Source organism: Brienomyrus brachyistius, chromosome 13, assembly GCF_023856365.1.
Source record: "Brienomyrus brachyistius isolate T26 chromosome 13, BBRACH_0.4, whole genome shotgun sequence".
Taxonomy (NCBI): domain Eukaryota; kingdom Metazoa; phylum Chordata; class Actinopteri; order Osteoglossiformes; family Mormyridae; genus Brienomyrus; species Brienomyrus brachyistius.
In genome coordinates this window covers 11,179,470-11,205,216 of record NC_064545.1, presented here as the reverse complement: position 1 = coordinate 11,205,216, position 25,747 = coordinate 11,179,470, and the positions used below count along the sequence as shown (strand labels likewise).

At 46.0% G+C, this 25,747-nt stretch overlaps 1 protein-coding gene across 1 annotated transcript in view; it reads left to right on the top strand.

The window, feature by feature from the left end:
- The window catches only part of slco3a1a (solute carrier organic anion transporter family member 3A1a), a 52,288-nt gene extending 34,651 nt beyond the window's left edge, over nt 1-17,637 (top strand). Inside the window, exons 3-10 of the mRNA XM_048972462.1 lie at nt 2,263-2,361; nt 3,520-3,780; nt 4,312-4,476; nt 5,064-5,262; nt 6,778-6,913; nt 8,065-8,237; nt 12,236-12,300; nt 12,492-17,637. Coding sequence (XP_048828419.1) covers nt 2,263-2,361; nt 3,520-3,780; nt 4,312-4,476; nt 5,064-5,262; nt 6,778-6,913; nt 8,065-8,237; nt 12,236-12,300; nt 12,492-12,865 — 1,472 coding nt within the window. The 3' untranslated portion in view covers nt 12,866-17,637. The remainder of the gene's footprint in view (nt 1-2,262; nt 2,362-3,519; nt 3,781-4,311; nt 4,477-5,063; nt 5,263-6,777; nt 6,914-8,064; nt 8,238-12,235; nt 12,301-12,491) is intronic.
- Nucleotides 17,638-25,747: the final 8,110 nt, after the last annotated feature.

The window sequence follows — 25,747 nt, the reverse complement described above, 5'->3', positions numbered from 1 at the left end:
CCAGTCGGCGGGTGGCCACCGCTGCACTCGGGGGGGGCAGGCCAGTGGCTTCAGGATTGCAGCAGAGGCTTGGAGGCAGGGGGAGGAGCCAGGGCTGTGCCAGTGGGCAGCGCACTCTCTCCAGTGCCAACAGCGTGCATCAGCGCTTCTGTTCAGATAGTCGTAATCCGTGTGGAGGGCAGGCGGGGGGGGGGGGGGGGGGGTGGTGTCTCTTCTGAATCAGTGTTTAGTGAAAAACGCGGCAAGCGATGCACAGAATTACCAACAGAGGCGAGTACAGGGACGCTGGGGTGAGGGTCGCGGCCACATTGGTGGCAACCCGTGTCGTTTCACCTGATGTCCCGATTTGGCTGGAGTCTGGATGCTGCTCGGTCTGCCTCATCCACCCTGTGCAACGGGCTATCTGGAGTCCGTCTTTTTCAGCTGGACACGGGAACCGGCGCCCTGATTTAAATGCGAGCGTGCAGGATTCTACATGCAGAGTAAATGCATTTTTTTCCCGGAGTGATACAGCGGGAGCCTTTAAATTCCTCCGAACATGGTGACGTTAGCAATGGACAGGGGCGCAACTGATAGCAGATCTGACGTCTGTGGTCTCTGGGGGCCAAAGCTGCCTTGACACCTCTGCTCCTGTCCCTCCCCCAAAGCCAGCAGCTTGCGTGTCGGAGACGCGTCACAGCAGCCCGACCACAGCTGAGCTCTCATGTGGAGAGCAGACCTTCGGCAGAGGGCCTCCACTCTGAAGCAGTGCTTCACTGCATCTGCTCCTCGCGTCTTACCAGCCGAGGAAATGAGTTACTGCAGAGGAATTCGTTCCGTTATTCCTGCACAATGATGTTTTAATTGTTCAATGGCAGTATAATATAAAAGGCTCCACATTCTGTCGTTATGCCATCTTAACAAACCCGGTGCAGTATTTCGTTGTTCTTACACTGGGAATGATATTATGTTTAAAAACATTTCCCGATGTATCTAAGCTGAGCAAGAACAGTCACAGTTTCAGTGGATTTCCTGCGATCTCGGATCGATCCGTAGTCGATGCCCTTTGGGACTGTCCATCAGATAAGTGGTGAGTTAAAGGAAGGCTTTATCGCTGTGGTTACAGAAAGGTTTATCTTAACAGCACCAGGTCTTGGCCATTTTTTTTTTGTAACAAGTGACATGCTATTTCATTGGGAAACAATTGTACCCTTTGCCATTTCTACGCCTTTCTGTTTCCATGCCTTCGAAGTACGAGAGACAGCACTATGTCATACTGTGCTGATCCTGCCCCCTCTTGGTCAAAGCTGGAACTGCAACCTGAGCAAAAATTAGTTTTCTTGTTTACAGCTGTTTGTCTAAGAAGACATGAATTATGGATGTTAATAATTACTATGAAAATTACAAAAAACCTGAAGCCAGATTAGTGAATGATACCATGCCCTTGTACATAGTAATGTTGTTATTTTTGTAATTAAAGCAGAGTTCAGGTATTGTGCTAAGATTTCTTCTGGGCTCAGTTGTGATCTTATGGAAAAGGGATGCCACCCCTCGTGACACCCTCAAATCTGCCCCCGCCAAACTGTGAAGGAAAGCTTACACAAACTGTCCCCCAGTGGCACTGAGCCTCGCACTGCAAGGGCAATGTTCAGACTCTGAGGGTATATGGGGGGGGGTGGGTCTATTGAACCACTGATGCGTCAAGCTGTCTGGCTTCTGCAGCTAACCTGGTAACCATGCCGACCAGCGTTGTGAGTGGCCTGTCAGGCTTTTGCTTGGAATGGTTTATGTCTCCATTCGGCCGTGTCAGACTGGCGGGAAATCTGAGAGCAGCCTCACTAATTTACCCCAGAAACAGCCCCAATCCCCACTCAAGTGGCCAAATTTCCCCAGCTCCACTGCAGACGAATGGGTCCTGGTTCGTTCCGGACTCATTCATGTTGCTTTTTGTGTCATTCTACAGATTGCAGAAGTCAGACGTTTAATTAAAGCCGCGGCCCAAAAATAACACCAGCTCTAATGAGCCATTGTTAAGACTGAGGATCCCGAGTGTTTGGTTTTAGTTCACTTTGAGCCTTTCATGCTTCTCCATAAATGTTTGTTCAGAGGCCACCTGCATCTGTCAGCCAGGGGGTCGCTGTGTAGCAGGTCTGCCTCCATAAGTTGGGTGGGATTTGAGTAAATCAGTAACTCCCCTCCCCTCAGTTAAGCAGCTTCCGGAGAATTGCTGTCCCTGCTCCTGTTTACTGAGGCATGCCTCCTCTGTGTTGTGCTTCACTGCAGGAATCTTATTTTCAACCCTGGTGTTTGGACCAGCCTGCGGCTTCATCCTCGGCTCCCTTTGCACAAAGTTTTACGTGGATGCTGTCTTCATCGACACCAGTGAGTCTCACCCCTGTGCCAGTACATGCTGTCCTCACACCTGTATGCCCTGTCCCACACCTGTATGCCCTGTCCCACACCTGTATGCCCTGTCCCACACCTGTATGCCCTGTCCCACATCTGTATGCCCTGTCCCACACCTGTATGCCCTGTCCCACACCTGTATGCCCTGTCCCACACCTGTATGCCCTGTCCCACACCTGTATGCCCTGTCCCACATCTGTATGCCCTGTCCCACATCTGCACACCCTATCCTCACATCTGTACACTGCACAGCTACACCTGCATGCCCGTTCCTCACACGTGTACATTGCAGTTACACCTATACCTGATTCTCACAGTTGTACACCCGGTCTTCAAACCTGTACACTATATGCTCCATCTCAAACCGATACGCTGTAGTTACACCTGGACACCCTCTCCTTTCACATATACACTGTCCTCACCTGTACAGCCTGTCCTCACATCTGTATGCTGTCCTTACACCTATACAGCCTATTCTCAAACTGGTACACTCTCCTCACACCTGTACAGCCTGTCCTCACACCTGTACAGCCTGTCCTCACACCTGTACAGCCTGTCCTCACATGGTACACTGTCCTTACACCTGTACAGCCTGTCCTCACACCTGTACGCTGCCCTCACACCTGTATAGCCTATCGTCGTACCTCTGCAGTCTGTGCTCACACCTGTACAGCCTGTCCTTACACCTGTACAGCCTGTCCTCACACCTGTACGCTGCCCTCACACCTGTACAGCCTGTCCTCACATGGTACACTGTCCTTACACCTGTACAGCCTGTCCTCACACCTGTACGCTGCCCTCACACCTGTATAGCCTATCGTCGCACCTCTGCAGTCTGTGCTCACACCTGTACAGCCTGTCCTTACACCTGTACAGCCTGTCCTCACACCTGTACGCTGCCCTCACACCTGTACAGCCTGTCCTCACATGGTACACTGTCCTTACACCTGTACAGCCTGTCCTCATACCTGTACGCTGCCCTCACACCTGTATAGCCTATCCTCGCACCTCTGCAGTCTGTGCTCACACCTGTACAGGCTGTTCTCACACCTGTACAGCCTGTCCTCATATGGTACACTGTCCTCACACCTGTACAGCCTGTCCTCCTTCACTGGGGTCTGCACGTTCCCACAGGCATGCTGGAGATCACCCCGGACGACCCCCGCTGGATCGGTGCCTGGTGGGGCGGCTTTCTCCTCTGCGGTGCCTTGCTCTTCTTCTCGGCAATCTTCATGTTTGGCTTCCCGCAGTCGCTGGCAGTCGCCAGGCCCGAAGGCGACCGGGCCATGCTCCCTGACGGCCTGGCGCCCGACTACGACCGCACCAAGCCCAGTAACGGGACCCTGCAAATGCATGAACCTGGGGCCAGCGTCTCCTGTTGCGAGCATCTCAAGGGTGAGAGGTCATGTGGGGGTCATGCAGAGGTGACATTACAGTCACATGAGGAGCATTAAAAACATGCATGCGTTTCTGCTCTAAAACATCAACCTATGAATAACAGAGTTAAACATATAAACATTTAATACCATTTAAAAATAGCAGAGTTTATGGAAGAAATGGGGCCAGGAATGGTGACTGAACACCTAAACCCTCCCATTCATTAAGTTTAAAACACTTATAAAATCAAGTTGTTCTTTGACTGATTAAATTTTTCTTTGACACTCAGTACCTAAAATTTTATCACCAGGATTCTTCATGAACACTTTCTCGTCACCTTGTTCACTCCTGGTCTCTGCTAATTAGCACGTAGCAAAACAAAGCATGTCAGCTCTGCTAGCTGGGGCACAGTCCTCCACAGGCTGGCACTTTCTGGCGTGTTACTCCTCAAGGATGAAACTGCGCTTGAGTCAGTTTGTTTTGTGAATTTTGTATATGTATTCCAGCCTGTTCTGTTTACTTACTCCTCTATACTCCCTCCATCTCTAGTCATTCCCAGAGTGACGAAGCACCTGCTTTCCAACCCCGTGTTCACCTGCATCATCCTGGCCGCCTGCATGGAGATCGCTGTGGTTGCCGGCTTTGCCGCCTTCCTGGGGAAGTATCTTGAGCAGCAGTTCAACCTGACCACCTCCTCGGCCAATCAGCTCCTAGGTAGGTGACCCGCCCTCATATCCTTGGACATGCCACATGGACACAGGGTCAGCTGCGAGGGAGCAAAATGCAGACTGTCTAGGGGTCCCCAAGGACTGGGTTTGGAAACATTCCTCTATAGTAGGGATTTCCAACATTTGATTACTGAGGACTGGCTTATGTTATATAAAACTTGTTGGTGTTGGGGGGGGGGATACAGGTAGATAGATTGGCAGGACAGATTTAACACGTTTAGTCGTTTCCACCTTTCTGCAGCTTCGGAACCCCTGCTATACATCCCTACAGGAAAAAGCTATTCTCATCCCTTGTTGCTGTGAACTCACAGTCACTATAACATGTACTGCCTGATTCAGGCATTCAGTACAAGTGCAGTCTGATCTGACTGCAGGTTCATGGTGCATGAGAATTCCTGCCCTTTTGTTGGCCGTTGTCTGTCTTTTGTCACAGATGTTGATGTGTGCTGCTAAACCGTACTGTGTTGATGATGCAGTGCTTCTCTAGGTCTTCCTGGGCTTTGGCTCGAATTTTGTAGTGGGGGGAGCAGGTGTGGGGGTCACCAATGTAACTCCGCTCCTCCGGTCTTGCAGGCATGACGGCGATTCCATGCGCCTGTCTCGGGATATTCCTGGGAGGGCTGCTGGTGAAGAAGCTGAACCTGTCCGCTCTGGGCGCTGTCCGCATGGCCATGCTGGTTAACTTGGTCTCCACCGCCTGCTACGTGTCCTTTCTCTTCCTGGGATGTGATACGGGGCCTGTTGCTGGGGTGACCATCGCCTATGGCAACGAGTAAGTGGTCCTTCAAAGGCTTGTGTTGTTTTTTTGGTGCTATTTAATGTCATTCTATCTTATTTATATATTTTCTGTATAGAGGGCCAGAGTTAATTTATTAATTGATTTTCAGTCAGAAATGGCATTTGGTAATAAACTGAGTGAAAAATACTACTGAAAAATATTTTGCTGTTTACGCTAGAAAATACAGGGCAATTTTAAATCGCAGCCCCTGAAATTAAATGGAAATTTGTCACAGCCTGTCCAAAGCTCATCATGCACGTCATGGTGTCTGACCTCTTCTACAAACCTCAGTCCTCTTTGAATGCATTTGACCCGAAATACAGGAGAGTTTAGCTACTGGTCCAGAAAGTGCCAGACATCGCTTTCAGCCCCAGAAGCCACAAGTACATCCCTTTTTGACCAGTCCAATTTTCTTATAGCTTATGAATCAGTAAATGTAGGCGTTCATTAAAAAATAAGAAAAATATAGCAAATTATGGAACAAGCACAAAAGCCTGTCGCATGAAATTATAATGCGATTTTATAATGCGAAACCCTTGTGGACCCCGCAGGGGTATTTTATCCGAACTACGATATAAAGTCTATGCAGTTAAAAGGGAACAATAACTAATACTTCCAAACAAAACATTAATGGTTAGAAAGACAGCCAACAGCGCTATCATTAAATGTAACTGCTCTTTTTACACTCAGAAAGCATCCAGAAAGTTATAAAAAGAAGACGACCGACGCACTGACTTCAGGGTGCACCACGGCTGTTAAGATCAGGGTGAAACTCGTTCAGGCAGGATTAAATCTATTCATACAACGCAAAATGCGTTCACGGTCTGCAGGATGTGTCGGGGAGTCTATATCTTCATGTCCATCTCTCTGTCACCAGAGTCTTTATTCATTGACCAATCCGCAGTGGTCCTGGGATTACCATCACAAACGCTAGGAAACGTAGAGGGTTCTTTTAATGAATTTGCATCTTAATGAAGCTGAATATCTGTTTTGTGAGTTTAATAAATATGGACTGGCATTTCACTTGATATTTATTTGAATGTTTTTTATGAAGATTGATATAATTTGCTTGATATTCAGTACGGACTCTGAAAACATCTGCTTTTCTAATTACTTGTGTCATGTATCTAAAAAACAGTGATACAGTGCTGTGTGCATCCAACTTATACACTGCAGGTGGTTTAGAGTGAACTATTCACCTAGAGACCCGATTACCTGCAGGAGGCTGAGTAATGGAAAGCATGCAAACTCTTCACACATGGAAAGAGATTTTCAGGCCTGACCCCGGAGGTGTGAGGCCACAGTGCTGCCCATTGGGAATCTGAGCAGTCCTGTGTGTGTCTCCGGGTCGCCTGTTAGGTTTCTGGATCAGGTCCAATAAGAGGTCACCTTCATTCGCACCAGCAAACGGTCCAGATGCACGAAGATTAAAATCGCTGTGGAAAAAAAAAATTGTGGAATAAAAATAGCTTTTGAAAAGACTGAGGTCATTGTGACCTGTGCACACAGGACCCTGAAGGTGGGACAGCGACCGGAAGCCACCTGCATTCACAACTGCAACTGCTACACGTCCTCCGTCAGCCCTGTGTGCGGCTCGGATGGAGTCACCTACTTGTCAGCCTGCTTTGCTGGCTGCACCCGACCTGTGAGTACAGACCCCGCCCATCCACCACACTGACCTGCCCATCAGTACACTGACCCCGCCCATCTACCACACTGACCTGCCCATCAGTACACTGACTCCGCCCATCTACCACACTGACCTGCCCATCAGTACACTGACTCCGCCCATCCACCACACTGACCTGCCCATCAGTACACTGACCCCGCCCATCCACCACACTGACCTGCCCATCAATACACTGACCTCGCCCATCTACCACACTGACCTGCCCATCAGTACACTGACTCCGCCCATCCACCACACTGACCTGCCCATCAGTACACTGACCCCGCCCATTTAACTTGTCAGTTAAATACAATCAAACCTCAGATTGCGAGTAACTTGGTTTGTGAGTGTTTTTCAAGATGAGCAAAATTTTTTGATACATTTTAATGTGATAAACGAGTTAGGTCTTGCAATATGAGAATTATGTATATGCTTTGTCTAGCAGTACGTAATCACAGCTGAGCCGATGGTTCTTCTCTCTCTCTCACTGCGGGATTGTGGGTAATCGTTTCCGAAGCTTGGTCAGGCGGCGTACATTACTCGTATAGTCAAAATTTTGTAGAAAAGCACCACCCAAACAAGGGTGTAGCAGTGCGAGCGATAAATCTGTTTAATGGCAATTAATGCGATGTCCACAATTCCGCAAAATTGAAAAGGAGGCAAAAGCAGCTGTCATTAGATAGGTTCCTTGTTAAAGTCGCACAAAAAGAAAAAGATTCCAGTGAGCCAACAGATTTAATGAAAGTTGCCCTACAAAAGAATCCTCCTCTTCTCCTGTCTCTCATCTCCCTCACACCACTCATGATTCTTTTCAAAGGTAAAGTGCAGGTTAATTTGTATTATGTTTTTTTACTTTATATTTTGTATTGATCATTTTTATATGACTATTTTTGGGTTGTGGAACGAATCATTATTTCTAATAGGAAAATTTGCTTTGATATGCGAGTATTTTGGATTATGAGCATGTTTCCGGAATGAATTATGCTCGCAATCGGAGATTTCACTGTAAGCATGTAGAAGAACTAGAGAAAAGGGGACTTTGCAAGCCAAGCCAGAGCTGGCTGTCCAGGGTCTTGCTCCAGGGCAGCTCCATTCTCTAATACAACCCCCCCTCTTCATGCCTGCAGGACCTGACAAGCTGCTCGTGTATCCTGGGGGACAGTGACAACGCTACGGTTGTCCCAGGGAAGTGTCCCAGCCCTGGCTGCCAAGAGGCCTTCCTCACCTTCCTGTGTGTCATATGTGCCTGCAGCATGATCGGGGCCATGGCTCAGACACCCTCTGTCATCATCCTCATCAGGTATAGCGGCGACACACCAGCACTCACTGACCCACACATACCGAGACACGCTTACTCACTGACACACACATACCGAGACACGCTTACTCACTGACACACACATACCGAGACACGCTTACTCACTGACCCACACATACCGAGACACGCTTACTCACTGACACACACATACCGAGACACGCTTACTCACTGACACACACATACCGAGACACGCTTACTCACTGACACACACATACCGAGACACGCTTACTCACTGACACACACATCCCGAGACACGCTTACTCACTGACACACACATACCGAGACACGCTTACTCACTGACACACACATACCGAGACACGCTTACTCACTGACACACACATACCGAGACACGCTTACTCACTGACACACACATACCGAGACACGCTTACTCACTGACACACACATACCGAGACACGCTTACTCACTGACACACACATACCGAGACACGCTTACTCACTGACACACACACACTCACTCACTGACACACACATACTGAGACACGCTTACTCACTGACCCACACATACCGAGACACGCTTACTCACTGACACACACATACCGAGACACGCTTACTCACTGACACACACACACTCACTCACTGACACACACATACCGAGACACGCTTACTCACTGACACACACATACCAAGACACGCTTACTGACTGACACACACATACCGAGACACGCTTACTCACTGACACACACATACCGAGACACGCTTACTCACTGACACACACATCCCGAGACACGCTTACTCACTGACACACACATACCGAGACACGCTTACTCACTGACACACACACACTCACTCACTGACCCACACATACTGACACACACACACTCACTCACTGACCCACACATACCGAGACACGCTTACTCACTGACACACACATACCGAGACACGCTTACTCACTGGCACACACATACTGAGACACGCTTACTCACTGACCCACCCATACCGAGACACGCTTACTCACTGACACACACATACCGAGACACGCTTACTCACTGACACACACATACCGAGACACGCTTACTCACTGACACACACATACCGAGACACGCTTACTCACTGACACACACATACCGAGACACGCTTACTCACTGACACACACACACTCACTCACTGACCCACACATACTGACACACACACGCTCACTCACTGACCCACACATACCGAGACACGCTTACTCACTGACACACACATACCGAGACACGCTTACTGACTGACACACACATACCGAGACACGCTTACTCACTGACACACACACACTTACTCACTGACACACACATACCGAGACACGCTTACTCACTGACACACACATACCGAGACACGCTTACTCACTGACACACACATACCGAGACACGCTTACTGACTGACACACACATACCGAGACACGCTTACTCACTGACACACACATACCGAGACACGCTTACTCACTGACACACACACACTCACTCACTGACACACACATACTGAGACACGCTTACTCACTGACCCACACATACCGAGACATGCTTACTCACTGACACACACATACCGAGACACGCTTACTCACTGACACACACACACTCACTCACTGACACACACATACCGAGACACGCTTACTCACTGACACACACATACCGAGACACGCTTACTGACTGACACACACATACCGAGACACGCTTACTCACTGACACACACATACCAAGACACGCTTACTGACTGACACACACATACCGAGACACGCTTACTCACTGACACACACATACCGAGACACGCTTACTCACTGACACACACACACTCACTCACTGACACACACATACCGAGACACGCTTACTCACTGACACACACATACCGAGACACGCTTACTCACTGACACACACATACCGAGACACGCTTACTCACTGACACACACACACTCACTCAATGATGCACACATACTGACACACACACACTCACTCACTGATGCACACATACTGACACACACACACTCACTCACTGACCCACACATACCGAGACACACTTACTCACTGACACACACATACCGAAACACGCTTACTCACTGACACACACACACTCACTCACTGACCCACACATACTGACACACACACACTCACTCACTGACCCACACATACCGAGACACGCTTACTCACTGACACACACACACTCACTCACTGACCCACACATACCGAGACACGCTTACTCAGTGACACACACACTCACTCACTGATGCACACATACCGAGACACGCTTACTCACTGACACACACATACCGAGACACGCTTACTCACTGACACACACATACTGACACACACACACTCACTCACTGACCCACACATACTGACACACACACACTCACTCACTGACCCACACATACCGAGACACGCTTACTCACTGACACACACACACTCACTCACTGACCCACACATACTGACACACACTCACTCACTCACGGACACATACCGACACACACTCACTCACTGACACACACATACTGACACACACTCACTCACTGACACACACATACTGACACACACTCACTCACTGACACACACATATTGACACACCAGCACTCACTCACTGACACACACACTTACTCACTGACGCACACATACCGACACACCAGCACTCACTCACTGACACACACACTCACTCACTGACCCACACATACTGACACACACTCACTCACTGACGCACACATTCTGACACATGCTTACTCACTAACACACACACACTCACTGTGGGGGCACATTTGTTCCCTACAATTTAATATAAACCTAATTCACACACACACACACACTGATTAAGTATCTATCTCTTCATGAGGACATTTTTGCCCAGTAATGTAGACCCCGTTTCCAAAAGAGTTGAGATGCTTTTTAATATACACCAAAGGAGACCCCAAACTGTTAATCTGTGAGCAGTTGAAATGCTATATCAGAGAAGAATGGGACAGCATTTCACTTTCAAACCTCCAGTGACTGGTCTCCTCAGCTCCCAAACGTTGTTACCAACAGTGTTGGTGAAAGAAGAGGTGATGCAGCACAGGGGAAAACATGCCCCTGTACCAACGTTTTTGAAACATATTGCTGGCATCAATTTTTAATTTTAAACCTAATAGTCATAAAACAATAAAATTTCTCAGTTTCAACATTTGATATGTTGTCTTTTTCATTGAAATATGGGTTTATATGATTTATATATATGTAAATCATTGCATTATGTTTTTTATATTTCACACAGCATGCTAACTTTTTTGGAAATGATTATAATATATGCATGACCCCTTGTACACACACGCATTGAAGCATTTGCATGCAAACTCAAGTCCACGCAAATGCACAAATACGCACAACATGCACCTACTAATGCGCACATTTAACTACATAAACTCAAACACACAGATACTCAGATATACCCACATGTATATTCTCCAGTTAAACATATACATACATATATACAAGCACTTGAATACACACTCAGACAAGCTGAAGTACGGCACTGTCACGCAGACACAGAGATACCTACAGCCTCTGCTCTCCCAGAGATCAGACCCCAGGTGGATCGTCGGTGTCTTCCTGGTGGATCAAATGCCAGGGATGGCTCTGAAATTCATCCTCACCTCGGTGACTTCATGAGTCATTATTAATTTGAGTATAAAAGGCAAACATCTATCAAACCCTGTGAAACATGACCTGGCCCTATAAGTCACTGTCTCTCAACCCTGTTCTCGGAGACCCACAGACAGTCCACATTTTTGCTCCCTCTCAGTGTGGACTGTCTGGCAGGGAGCTGGGAGGGAGCAAAAACACTGCTTTAAATAACAAGTTCCTAAAGGTTTCCTAGCTGCCGCTTGCTCCATTAAGCTCGGACGGCATCCTCGCTGTGAGTCACTTGCAGCTGCACACACTGCCAGTGCTGAAGAGCCGAAAGTCTCCTCAGGATCAGGAGGTGCTTGGGGCCTCTCATTCCAGACCCTCTCTTCTTCCCCCGCAGGACTGTAACCCCCGAGCTGAAGTCCTATGCCCTGGGAGTCCTTTTCCTGCTGCTCCGACTGCTAGGTAACAGCTTTCCGACTGCTCACATTACATTAGCCTCACAAAATGCATATGTAGATTCTTGCTCTTGCATGCTGAAATTCGAATCCAAAGATATTTGATTTGCTAATGGAAAATGCTAATTGGAAAAGGGCCGGCACCCGTCTTGCCGGTAACCACGGGAACCTCATTTTGACTATTCCGTGACACTCCAGGCTTCATCCCGCCCCCTCTGATCTTCGGGGTGGGGATCGACTCCACGTGTCTCTTCTGGAGCACGGTGTGCGGAGAAAGGGGAGCCTGCATGCTGTATGACAACGTGGCCTACAGGCAGCTGTACGTCAGCATCGCCATCGTCCTCAAGGCCGTCGCCTTCCTGCTCTACACCACCACCTGGTGGTGCCTGCGTAGGAACTACAAGAAGTACATTAATAACCATGAGGGCCTGAACCCCGCCAAGCTGTTCCCGTCCAGCCTCACCCTGGACAACCTGGGGAAAGACATTAGCCAGAACCCAGCCAACAGGACAAAATTCATATACAACCTGGAGGACCATGAGTGGTGCGAGAACATGGAGTCTGTTTTATAGGATCACGTGAGCAGTGGCATGGCCTGCTACACCTTTAGTTCTCTTTTTTAAATAAAGGATCTTTTTTATATGAAGGTCGTCCATTTGAGGCACTAGCTCGGCCCTGAGATGCCGCTGCTACTCTTCTGTTTCCATAGGGGCCCATGTGCATCCCCCCCCCCGGGCCCGTAAAATGGCACGGTCCGCTTTGACAGAAGGGGTCTGTGCTCCCGGTCGCTCTGCCCGGGATGCTTTGCTCGACACGTCAGCATGTGGTCGGGACCCACAGAACAGTTAGCTGCTCAGGAGTCTGTCGGTGGGCCGTGCGGCACCGGAGACTCAGCCGTCTGCGTAATGTGCAGCGTGAGTTCAGTGCCGGGAGGGGTGTGGGGTCCGGTGAGAGCGCTGTACTACACTACAGCGCACAGCTAGCTTCCTCAAATATGCATCACTCACTGAACCCTGAATCAGCCATATTTTTCAATAATTTCAAGCATAAATCCTGTCATATCTTGAAATATTATAATATTTAACTATATTTAAAACACTGTTTCAAGTTTTTTTTTTTTTGTAATTTCTCTTATTAATGCTGTTACAAGCAAAGAGAATATTTTTACATTGGTTATTTTTTTCACTTTTTTAGTGTGCATAATTATATCTGCTCTAGAGGAGCAAGGATGCGTCACTGGGAATGATGTTTGATCAAGGCTGCAGCATATCAACACAATAATTCATTAAGAAAAATAATGGTAAACAGTTTTGCAGTGTTTACAAGTTACCTTTACTTTTTGGTTAATAAATAATACTGTATTCATAAAATAATGACGTGAAATTTATATATAAATTCATCTGAGGGTAGAAACCTTAAGTGGCAAGAACTATGGCACTTTACAGTGACGCTTAGGGTGGCTGCATGGAGCCAGGGGCTCAGCACGAGTGTCACAGGCTGTTTGCTTGCACGGTGGTCGAATGGTCAATATTTATTTCTAATTGTGGTTAACCCGCCCTTACCGTATTTTATGGTATGTATTGATTTGTCGGCATCCTTAAGCCCTCAGTTTGATTTCCATCCTCTCCAGTGAAGGAGGTCGGTTTTCTGAATTTGTCATCTTCTGAAGCTGCTGCTGAGATCAGAAGGGTAGATGTTTACGTCCAACAAGGTGCTCAGCTCCCAGAGACACTCTTCCCGGCTTCGCCGGGTCTCCAGCGTCTGTCTTGTGTTTTATTTAATCAACATTTATGTTTTAACACCAGCAGACAGCCCACACCGCTCGAGTCATTATTCAGTAAAGCTTCAGTAAGTGAGTTCGGTATGTTTTAGTGAAGTTGTGCTTCATTGCTGTCAAGATAAGACCTTAAATTCATTCGCAGGGGAAATTCAGAGACGTCAGAGTCTGAGGGGAGAGGGTTTTGTGTGTTTCAGTCCACCAACCCTCACTCCTTGGTTTCTCTGCTCTACAATCACTGTCATGATCTGTGAGGACTGGTTTATAAATAGCCCGGATTTCACCACCTGTGATTATCAATTCCAAAGTTAATATCTAAGTTATTTAAACAACAATGTGCAGACATATCTACAGATATAAATATATGCAGATATAAATTTACATCAGTGTATGCTGACTTGAGTGTGAACTGCCTTGCAGTTATTGATAATGAACGGATATACAGTATATAGATCTTTATAACAGTGATGCATATATATAATATATAACTATTTGTATTTTTTGTGATTACTTATACATATAAATTTTCATTCCTTTTCATTATTTGTTAACATTTTAGAAACTGCTCAAATTCTATTGAATATTTTTAATGTATTTTTCTTGTTTACAGGATTACACTTGATACTTTGTTCATAATTAAATTTTTCTAAAAAGTAAACACCATTCCATACATGCATATCATCATATTAAAAAACAGTTTTCACCAGATGGCCGTAGTCATTGCAGGAAATAGCTTTAGGAGGCATGTGTCTATATGTGGATACGTTGACCAAGACGTTTGGAGGTCTCATCCTGTAAACTTCCGTTTTTGGAGGAATACAATGCGTGGTTGGGTGTAGCTGATTGGTTGTCCCAGGAACTCTTAGAAACTGGCTAGCGTGTGGTGGCCCAGTGAGAGTTTAGAAGCTGCCAATCAGCTTCTGACATCCTAGCTCGGCGTTACCTGATTTGGCGATATTGTTGGATGGGAGGCGGGCCCAGCACACCGGCTGAGATGGCTCAGACTCATGTCACGAGACTGGAAGCAGTCGGTAGCACCGGGGACCTGCAAGGATGTGGTCTTAGACCACTAAAGATTAGCAAGGAACAGCTGGCCAGTCTTATCCTTCACCCTCCGAGATGAAAGCGTGCAAGCTTCAAGCAGCGGGTGACTTTGTAGCTTTGGGGGGGTGGGAGTCAAACAAAAACAAAAGCCCCTCGTCAGTACGCAGAGCCACGAGAGATGGATTTACAGCTGAATACGAGCCTTAGCAACCTCGCCTTTCCTGCAAGAGCGGCCCACTCTGAGGGAAAAATGGTCACATCAAGGATCTGTAAGCGATGATAACAGAAGGCTGTGAATGCAAATCAACCAAAGCTTTTTCCAGTTTGCAATATTTTTAATAGAGAAAACAAGTTTGTGAATATAGCTCGTTCTGATATATCCTGATGTATATCAATTTGGTGAACTACTGTTTGGTATCATGAAGAAATCACAGTTTTACATTTGCGTTCTGATCGCATCGTGATGTTGCAGATCAAAAGGCAATGATGTTTCTCTGGTAGTGACATTGTGAAGTGATGACTATGTCATTATTCTATCAGGTCTAATGAAGGTTTCCTTTTAATTTCTCACCAGCAAACCCAAATGACCCTTTGCCATTTTCCAGCACATTTCCAGTAGTGTTAAACTGGACCATTCCAGTGTTTTCCACAAGGGGAGCCTATTTGGTTTTACTACACTGACCATCCATCAGCAGTTGGCTTGATAATATAAATATCCCCTGTGACTTTGGAGTTCCCCTCCTCTTAAATGGCTTGAAAGAAGGTCTGACTCTAAGAGATGTCAAACTTGAACTAAAATCAGAAATCCAGCACATTGCACCTCAGAAACAAAATATGAGCTTTGTGAACTAGACAAATTGCTACGAAAGCAAGATGCCAAAATGGACTATTGATTAACGCTGAAAGACAGAAGGATGAGGAAAAGGGTGAAGTCTTGCTTCAAATCATGTTGGGCTTTCGCGAAGGCGTCCTACATCAGATTTCAGAATGCTCGCCAAACTTAGCTCCAGCATAGGTATTGGGCGTTAATTGACTTGCCACTCTCATTCTCTGCATCCACCTCTCTCTATTTGAGTGCCAATGTAATATCAGTCAGTGACTAGAAATTTCTCTTATGGAAGAACAGAAGACGCCATTTTATCAGCGCACATACAGTAGGGGAATTTGTATACTCAGCCGGTAGCGATGCATCCTAATTGTCTTCAGAAGACGGTATGATGTAACTCAAGGCTTTCAAAGTGTTGTTGATAAATGGTGTACCTTGATGTACTATACAAAGTTGTTTAGGCAGAATAAATCGTTAGCATGTAGGATTTTCTGTCACAGGTAAATCGAATCGTCTTACAGTTTGATTCTTTATTCATGGAAGGGTGATCCTTTGGATGCTTTGGGTGTTTATACCAGAAATTTTTAAAATTGTATTGTGGTTACATTAAAAATGATTAAGTGTTACAGTGTGTCAAGTAGAGAAATGCCTCCTCATCTATGCCCCTTAGCATTACACATCGGTTTTCTTAAACTATTTGCGAAGGTAATAACCGTTATTTGCAAAAGTGTGTGATTGGGGTTTCCACAGAAATCTTTAGAAAAATGGCCACCGTTTTGTAACTGAGAAACGAAAAGACTGCACTTCGTTTTGATCCACTCCAGGGTCGTCTCTGCGTTGACAACAGGTCATGTGGTTGGCACTCGTGCCTCGTGAACATCCACAAGGTTGCATGTGTAAAAATACTGGTTACGGTGTGCGTGCACAGTACCTTGGAACTGCAGCTTGAGCAACGGTTCATCCTTCCTTTCACCCTTTCTCTGTTCCCACACTATAATATTAATTTAAGGGCTATTTTTATAATTCATTAGAGTGCAGCTCAAAACCTTGTGCTATATAAAGAAATACAAAACCACATCCTTTTGTCTTTAACACTGCTCCGGTCTGTGTTTTCTACGTCAGTTTCAAACTATTGTAAACATCTGAGTTACAATCGCACTTTCTGTTAACTTCAGCTTAGTCCATTAGTCTCTTATTTGTTGTCCTTTCAGCAACGACCGACCCATAAATTCTGGCCAGTTAAAATGTTGAATTATACGTAATTTGCGTCTCAGTTCCCTTCCATAGATTGTTTGGGGCTGGCCAACACCTGGAACAGATGTTTGATGCAAAGGTTATTTTGTTTTGTTTTTTCTTTTCATTCAGCTGACTGAGCATCTGAATTCGTAAGCGTTATGTTGATAGCAATATTCGGCATGGTTGAGTGCGTTTTCCAGGCTTGACAGACGCTGGGTCAGGACACAGACGCTCGCCTGTTTGCGGTGACTTTCGCACTTAGCGTAGTTCCATTCCCATGTGACTTCAGAAGCATTTCAGCAAAGAGATGCTCATATATTACGAAATGCAAAATGATAAAGACAGATTTCCTGAGGTAAATGCTCCTCCCCCTGCATTACTTTTTTTTCCCCTCGAATGTATAATTTTAGAGAAAATCGTGTGATGTATATTTGCTGTAAAATAAATTGAAACTATTTTCATTCATGCTTCTTTCCTGTTTGTTACACCTATTGCGTCTTTACTCGACATTTTTATCACATGTAGCCATGCGTGGAAAAAGGCCTCTGACACCCACTTCTGCAAGAGTTTCATTTAGTATTTTTCAGTGCAATAGAAAAAATTAATTCAGACTAACACATCTACATAAATTAACATAATCCATAAGGCATCGATCATTCAACAGATTTCATTTCAGGTGTATTTAAACAGTATTAAACATTTTATTGCCATGTTCAGTTGGATACTTCACCGGGTATGATTTTCTTAAGGGTCCAGGGCCCTATTCTGGAGGGATGATCCACCCCCCATTTTGGTCACATGTCCAGGCCAGATGTCTGGGGACTTCAGCTGTAGATGGGCCTGAGGGGAGGATCAGTTTGATGGCAGAGAATGTGCAGATAGCTGACTTAGTAAGGATAAGCTTTGTGGCCTAAGGCAATGTAGCATGGTGATAATGTTATGGGGCAGTTTTGCCACCTGCTCTGTCCCATTTTCTGACCATACATTATGCTACAGAAACGGTTATGTACAGTTCTGCTGTAAGATCATTACTTTTTTTTTCATTTGTTATCTATTCAGCTGATATAGGAGCAGCCAGTACCTGTGATTTGGGCTGGTGGTTAGCAACCCGCAGAGACACACGACACCCCCTCTGATACTCTTCCTGTGTCCCGTTCTTCCACTGGGATGTTGCTCGCCGGACAGCGTGCAGCCACACTTGCTTTCTGAAGCGTCATGGTTGCCCCTGCAAATCCACCTTCAGCCCAGTAATGTGGAGCCTCCTGAGTTTTGAAGGACATGCTGTACCTTGGGTGCTGTGATGTGCTTCCCATTCGCTGATGAGTATGTAGATTCACCTGGGTGTTTCTCCCTTGTATTTTTGGCTCACGTCACCCGATCTGTGCTTCCCCATGACCTCTAATGTCCCTGATGAGCCACTAAAGTTCCCCGTCTCTCCTGGGTGAGCTTTGCATGATCTGAAAAGCTGTCACTGTGCATAGACTCTTATATGGCTGCTTGAGTGTCACAAAACGGGGTCATTTTATCAGCCTAAATGAATTTCGAGGTAAAGCAGCAAAGGATTAAAGCATGAATTTATTCACGACTTCATCTTTGTGTAATTAATCACAATCAACTTATCATCACAATTATTCGAAATATCCATGAAAAATCACTGTGTATATTTATGGAATCATCAGCCAAGAATTAATGCCGTAAGTGTGGAACTCTGCAGTTATTGAGCTAACAGAGGGCGGGCGAATTTATGCACCTCAGCACTCGATGACTCCACTCTGTTGCTTTACATGGTCTGCCATTTTGTTTCTGTTATTGCTAAACGCTTCCACTTTGGAATAATTCAACTTAGAGTTGACCATAGAATATCTAGCAGGGAAGAGATTTCACAAACTGACTTATTGTAAAGGTGGCATCCCATGACAGTACCACGCTTGAATTCACTGAGCTCTTCAGAAATGTCTGTAAACCTGACTGCATGGCCTGGTGCTTGATTTTATACACCTGTGGCAATGGGTGTGAATGAAACACCTGATTTCAATGATTACGAGGCCTGAAGTAACTCTGTCCTGCCCCCTGGCTATGACAATGATCATCCACCATCCATGCCCCAATTGGCACTCATTGAAGCTGACAGTATGGAAACCATGGTTACAGTCAGACTATGTGGTGTTGATTGCCCCCTGTTGGTGCATGGCGGACTCTCAATTGCCCATTCTGTCGCAACATATAGAGGTGAGAGTAAACCTTGGGGTCAGAGCACAGCCATTTATCCAGCAGCCATAGGACAGTGTTAAGGGCATTGCTCAAGGGCCCAAGAGTGATATAGACTCTTTGCTCACCACAGGATTCAAAACGACAACCTTCTGAAGACAGACATTGACTCCTAATCCACCTACCTCAGATGAGGGATCATCTGTGTACAACATTTACAGTCTGAAATGATTTGCGCTCAACAACCTTATTTTAAATATATTGTAAGGGCCATACAGAACATTGTGCTACTTAGTGATGCCTTGAAACTGCTGCATGTGAAGGATGTCTCACATTACCACCCCACTGCTTTTACAGACGCCTCAAGAAACGGAATCCCAGTGATGCTGACTGATCTGCTGAACTTGTTATGGCTTAAATAAGGTGGACACTTTGTTCAGTGCCTGGCTGCTTTAATTTAGGCAGACTTCTTACAATCACAGTGTCTCGGAACGGACAGGGGCTTATAAAGGACATTTAATTTCCTGCATTCCTTAATTGGAGATATAAAAATGAAAATGAAGAGCATCCAAACAAGTACAGCATAAGTACAGCTAATCTCCGTGCTCAGAACCCAAAAGTAGCTTAAACGGCATGAGCATAAATCTACTTAATGACAGCCAAGCCAAACCTTAATGAGGGAACGCGAGTTTGCACGTGCTACTCAGCTACATTTAGCCTGTTAATCCTTCCTGTCTAGGAAACACCGGGGTTCAGTAAACATTTGCCTCAAAATGTAACCTGACCCTGCATGAATCACAGTGGAAGTCATCACCACCATTCTCTCATCTGAAAGAGGACGGGTCGCTTAGCGATACACAGACTCCCCTAACGAGTCAGGTGACTTTTATCAGCCAATTGAGGTGGGGGACAAACAGCAACGCAATGCACAAAGCGATGATCTGGGACCGTACATATTCAGTCATGGTCACAAACTAGTAACATCCCTTTTATTTATCTGCATTTTTTTGGGAGGGGAAAGCATGATTAACTTTTGATGAATTGCCAATTCATTATAGTATTTAAGGTTACATAATTAAGTATTTCAAGACAGTAATTCACTGGATGTAAGTGTGAGCACTAATTACAGAGGAGAAAAAAAAAAAACATGCACACAGCTTGATTAAAATTCTGTTGAGCTCCATCTGTCGTATAGGTGTGTTTGAATAGGCCGGTGAATCAGCACACCTTAGAGAGTCGTCAGACTGATATGAAGATCCCAGAATGCATCTGGACTGGGGGGCAGAGATGGGCACCTTCAGTCTGTAAATGGGTTAAATCATAGTCATAGAGGAGGGGGAAGCCCTGTCAGGTACAAAGCGGCAAGGAGTGGGGGGCAGGGGGTCCTGAATAAGCTGGTCTGTGTATTAGTTTATTAGTTATATGTATTCAGGATGATCATAAAGGCATATTATAACTAATATGATCACAGTCTTAAAGATTAAGTATGTTCATGTGTCGGAATGTTGTGTTACCACTTTAAAGCAATATAAAATAAACTAAAAAATATGATCAGAAAGGTTGTTTTTGTACAATAATATTTTTTGAAACATAACCTGTAAATGAAAATTAAAAATGCATCCAAATGGCTTATCGCTACAAGCAATATTCTTGCTTATTTATTCGTAATGTCCCATGAAAATACGCTAAAATATAAAGTTTTTCATCAATTGTTTCTCACACACTTCTTACCTCTAGCAGATTCTAGCTACTAAGTGTAGTTTTAGCAGCAGTATGGAAAGCAAAATAAGTCAAAATACAAAAACATGGGACAGAAATTAACGCATCATGCAGGAAGGTGCGATTTGGACATAGGGAGGCAGAGCTGCATTCCAGTAAGGTGCGATTTGGACATAGGGAGGCAGAGCTGCACTCCAGTAAGGTACAATCTGGACATAGGGAGGCGGAGCTGCACTCCAGTAAGGTGCGATTTGGACATAGGGAGGCGGAGCTGCACTCCAGTAAGGTACAATCTGGACATAGGGAGGCGGAGCTGCACTCCAGTAAGGTACAATCTGGACATAGGGAGGCGGAGCTGCACTCCAGTAAGGTGCGATTTTGACATAGAGAGGCGGAGCTGCACTCCAGTAAGGTACGATCTGGACAAAGGGAGGCAGAGCTGTACTTCAAACCTTTCAGTTGCAAAAAATTTGACACTTTCAGTTTATAGAGTAGCTGTTCAGAGGAACAGTGTTTTTAAAGGATATACACGGTAAAGAGTAAAAAAGGATTGCCAGGCTGAGCATTGCTGAACCAAATCTCAAATCTGTCCTTGACATTCAGTGAGCAGCAGTCACGCTTCATGGTTAAACAGACAGAAGGCAGAGATGGAAAGATCCTCAGTGAACCGGTGTGGAGAGGAGGTCTGAAGGCCAGGAGTGATGGCTTCTCAGTGTACCAAAGCCATGATCTTTTTGCTGCATGGCCTCATCACCCTCCACAGGGCATGTGTGCTGTCCCACAGTTGCTTGATGTCATGTCACCAGAGTCCAAATTTATTTTGTATTCTTTGAAGGAGGCTCTGGGAGTAGCCCTGTCATTTTGCACCGTCTGGGTGCTGGGTTTGAGTCCCACCATAGCTGTCACTGTCCGGAAGTCATGTCTACTCCTCGTGTCAGGTGATTGGTGGGTGGGTGGTTTGGTGTTTTGGGTCGTTTTCTGTCGCATATTTAGAATGCGTGCACAGCTTTCTGTGGTTCATTACTGCGCTCACATGTATCACACGCTCTACGTCCGGTTAGCCGTCCCAAAGTGCCTCTAATCATACCGGCAGGCTTAGGAAGCCTTACCTCCCTCTGATGATGTCGTAGCCTATGCTGGTTGTGTCACATGCACGGTGCATCTACACTGGAGTCCTTTGATCCACATGTAGAGAAAACGATCAACCACTTCAAAACCTGAAAATGAGAAACACCAGCAGCAGTGCTCGCAAAATGCTGTGTATTCCTAGACAGCACCCTTCCCCACTCTCACAACTTCCGTCATGCTTGTCTTAGTTTCTCTTCACTTTACTGATCATCTCGCATCCATCACCTCCCCCCCACCGGTGCCTCTCCTTCTCATCTTCTGCTTCTTTTTGTTCTGTGTCTTGCCACGGCTGCACTCGTATTTCGTCCTGTGAATCGACGTAAGTGATACCAGCTTGAACGCCACTCCCGGCTTAAGACAAAGCGATGCGTCACCGTGTCACGGGCATGACTCGTGTGAGCATCTCGTGCATCGTGCTCCAGTTTTAAATGGCCCATATCTCCTTCGAAAGCAGAACCGAGGCCTCTCATGAGGAATGATCCGGAAAGTGTTACCTCTACCGTAGGCTTCAGTTTCCCTATAAAGATCTGTCCCCGTGCCAGACCAGACCACCATATGGCCTCCCACATGAAGAGAAAGAGTGTTGTTTTTAACTGACCTGATTAATCCTGGTCATTAATTTCGATTAAACCCCAAGACCAAGGACATCACTCCTTTTAACCCAGAGCTATGGCAATGATCCTGAAGGAAGGCTTGCGGGCACAGGCTGGAAAAACTCTCAGATGAACAGTTCGATTCTGCGGGAAGATTAAAAAATGAGCTGCTGTCTGAGTCGATGCCGCTTCCACATTTTCATACACCCGTTATCCCTGAGGTATAATCATTTTTTAGGTCAGCAATGAATGTGCAACTCGTATTAAGTTTGTTTCATTAAAATTCCATTTGTTTTCCCTTATTTAATTTCCCAGAGCGGCCCAGAATTAGTTATACAATTTCCCATATCCTGTTCCCACGTCTTACCATCAAGGAGATGCAATCTTAAAAGTGTTCCGTCCCCAAGTGGGGTCTTTGCTGTGCCGTAATTAGAATAAATAACCACAGAACAGCGTCTCCCAATTAATGTTCAGTGTTGGTGCATCTCTTGCTCATACCATGGTTCAGTGGGCAGCTATGTCTCTCCACCCCGCCAGGTTGTGGGTTCCAATCACACCTCAGCCTTGTGTGGGGTGGGGGGGGACTATATATCCTCCCCTTGTTAGTGGGTCTCCCCCCACAGTTTAAAGATAAATTGGCACCTAGATATTTCCCGTAGCATATTGCAGCAGGTAGAAAAGCAGAATAACTGAAGAAACAGCAAAGGTCAGACCATTTTAATATAATATATAACATGCTTTAGATGGTGCCATTCTGAGAATAGCGTTTTCAATAAAAACTATACACTCCTTGGTATATTTTCCATTCCATGAACACTATGCATCTTGAAGTTACCAGTTAGGTGGTGATTAAAGAGCTTGGCTTGAGCCCAGAAGGTGATTCCACAGAGAAAGCACTGCTGTACGATTAATCAAAGCATTCTAGGTAAATTTCTTACAAATCCAAGTACCTCTATAAAACTACAAAAGCTCTGGTGTTGCTTTTGACGTTGGGTAAACCTAGCAGACTCAGTTGGTGTCACAGTTGTGTCTCCGGGGGGGGGGGGGGGGGGGGGAATGGCGTTCCGCTTGCCGACCACCCCGTGGTCACTTCATGGCCATTCGGACGATCAGTTTATGCGGCACTGATAGGCAGATAATGCATTAGCGGCATTACGCTCCTGCATGATCAACCTCTGCATCCAGTCCACAATACTCCAGGCCACTTTGCCGTCCCATGGATCCAAAAAGCCAACAGCACGTTGACAAGGGTTTTCAGCCGCCTGCATACAAGTGGCTGAAAATCATTGCATTGGATTTTTGTACATCTCTCTACCTTTTATCTCAATGGATTATCAGCACTTCGAGCCGCCAACACTGGGGCACGGCTTTAAGGGACAGCTGGACGTCAGATTGGGCCGTAATACTGCGCTTCCCCTGAACACGAGCCACTAATCCCCCTTATCGTGCGACCCATCGGCATGGCAGGTATTAAAGTGAATGCAGTGGTTAATACTGCTCAGGAGCGTGAGGCACGGAGACAAGCAGCTGTAATGCTGCATGCCGTCTGAGGCAGGAGAGCTATCGGGCGCTTTGCTCTGCTGATTTACATACCAAAAAGCCACTTAACTGGAATTTGACAACGTATGCTCCAGGCATCAGACAAATATGGGTTTCTGGAGAGGAACTTTTCCCAATTTCCGCAAACACTATTTTCTTCAGAGATCTTTACCGGTGGGAGCTCGAGGGAATTGTAAGTGAAGGGATACAGACGTTGGACAGTGTCAGAGGTGGATGTTTGCATGCCAGGGGCCTGTAGCGATCATCCTAATCCAATATCCTGACTCATCCCAGATCTCAGTGACACCCTGAAGACATGCAGCAAGGTTTCCCTCTCCCATGCAGGAACATGAAGATCATTCCATCGCAATTTATGGAAAACAAATCCATCCACCCTCCTTGTTCCATCACTATCAAAGTTCTCGTCATGTTCTTCATAATGCAGAAGTCAGAAATGGCCCTCATCTTTTGGGAAGATCGCCATCCCTTTGTCTTCTTGCTGCTGGCAATCTCCTCACCCCGAGCGAGAAAGTAGGTAAGAGGAGACCCTGCCACGTTTCATTGGGGAAACACGTTCACTAGAGCTAGATACCACAGATGAACAGTACGAAATGAGGATCCTGCCCAAGGTGGCAGACTATGAATTATTAATATATTCAAGTCTAATATTAGACATTCTTCTTTTGACAGGTAACCTGAACAGTGACGCTGATGTAAGGACTGCTGTCTGTTTAGGCAGAGGACCCAGGGATGTACCTGATCAATGTCCCTTCACGCTCCCTCTGAAATGCGTCTGCTTCCATCGCGGTCACCTGTAGACCACGCCAGATGCTTTCTGTGTCAGCATCTGGATTCATGAGAAAAAAGGTCCGGATTAAAATTCTGGAACATCTCTGAATTTCTCAGTCAAAGACGAGATTGAAGATACAAGGCAGGGGAAGACCCGTGCCAGGATGCCGGTCTATTGCAGAGCTGACACACTGACACACTCACTCACATATGGGGCGAGAATGCCACCTGCACACACAAAGGGCGGGATGCTACGCAAACCCCTAACACCAGAGGCAACAGTGCAGGCCATTGTGACACTTAATAATAATGAGAATAGTGCCTTTAGAATAACAACGAAAACAACAAGTCTGTCTGGTTTCCTAACAACACGTTCAGGTGCAAATTGCATTGCCAGCTAAGTGGATGCGCTACAGAAACAGGCAGAATCCTAAAAGGTACGGTCATGGGATTGGGAGTAAGAAGGAATAACCTGCATACAGAAATTCTCAATCCGATAATAATGGATGATACCGTAATATACAGGCCGGGCGGCAACATGATCTGTGCTCAGTTGTTCCTATGGTTTTATGTCTTCCAGGGCCCATATAAAGTG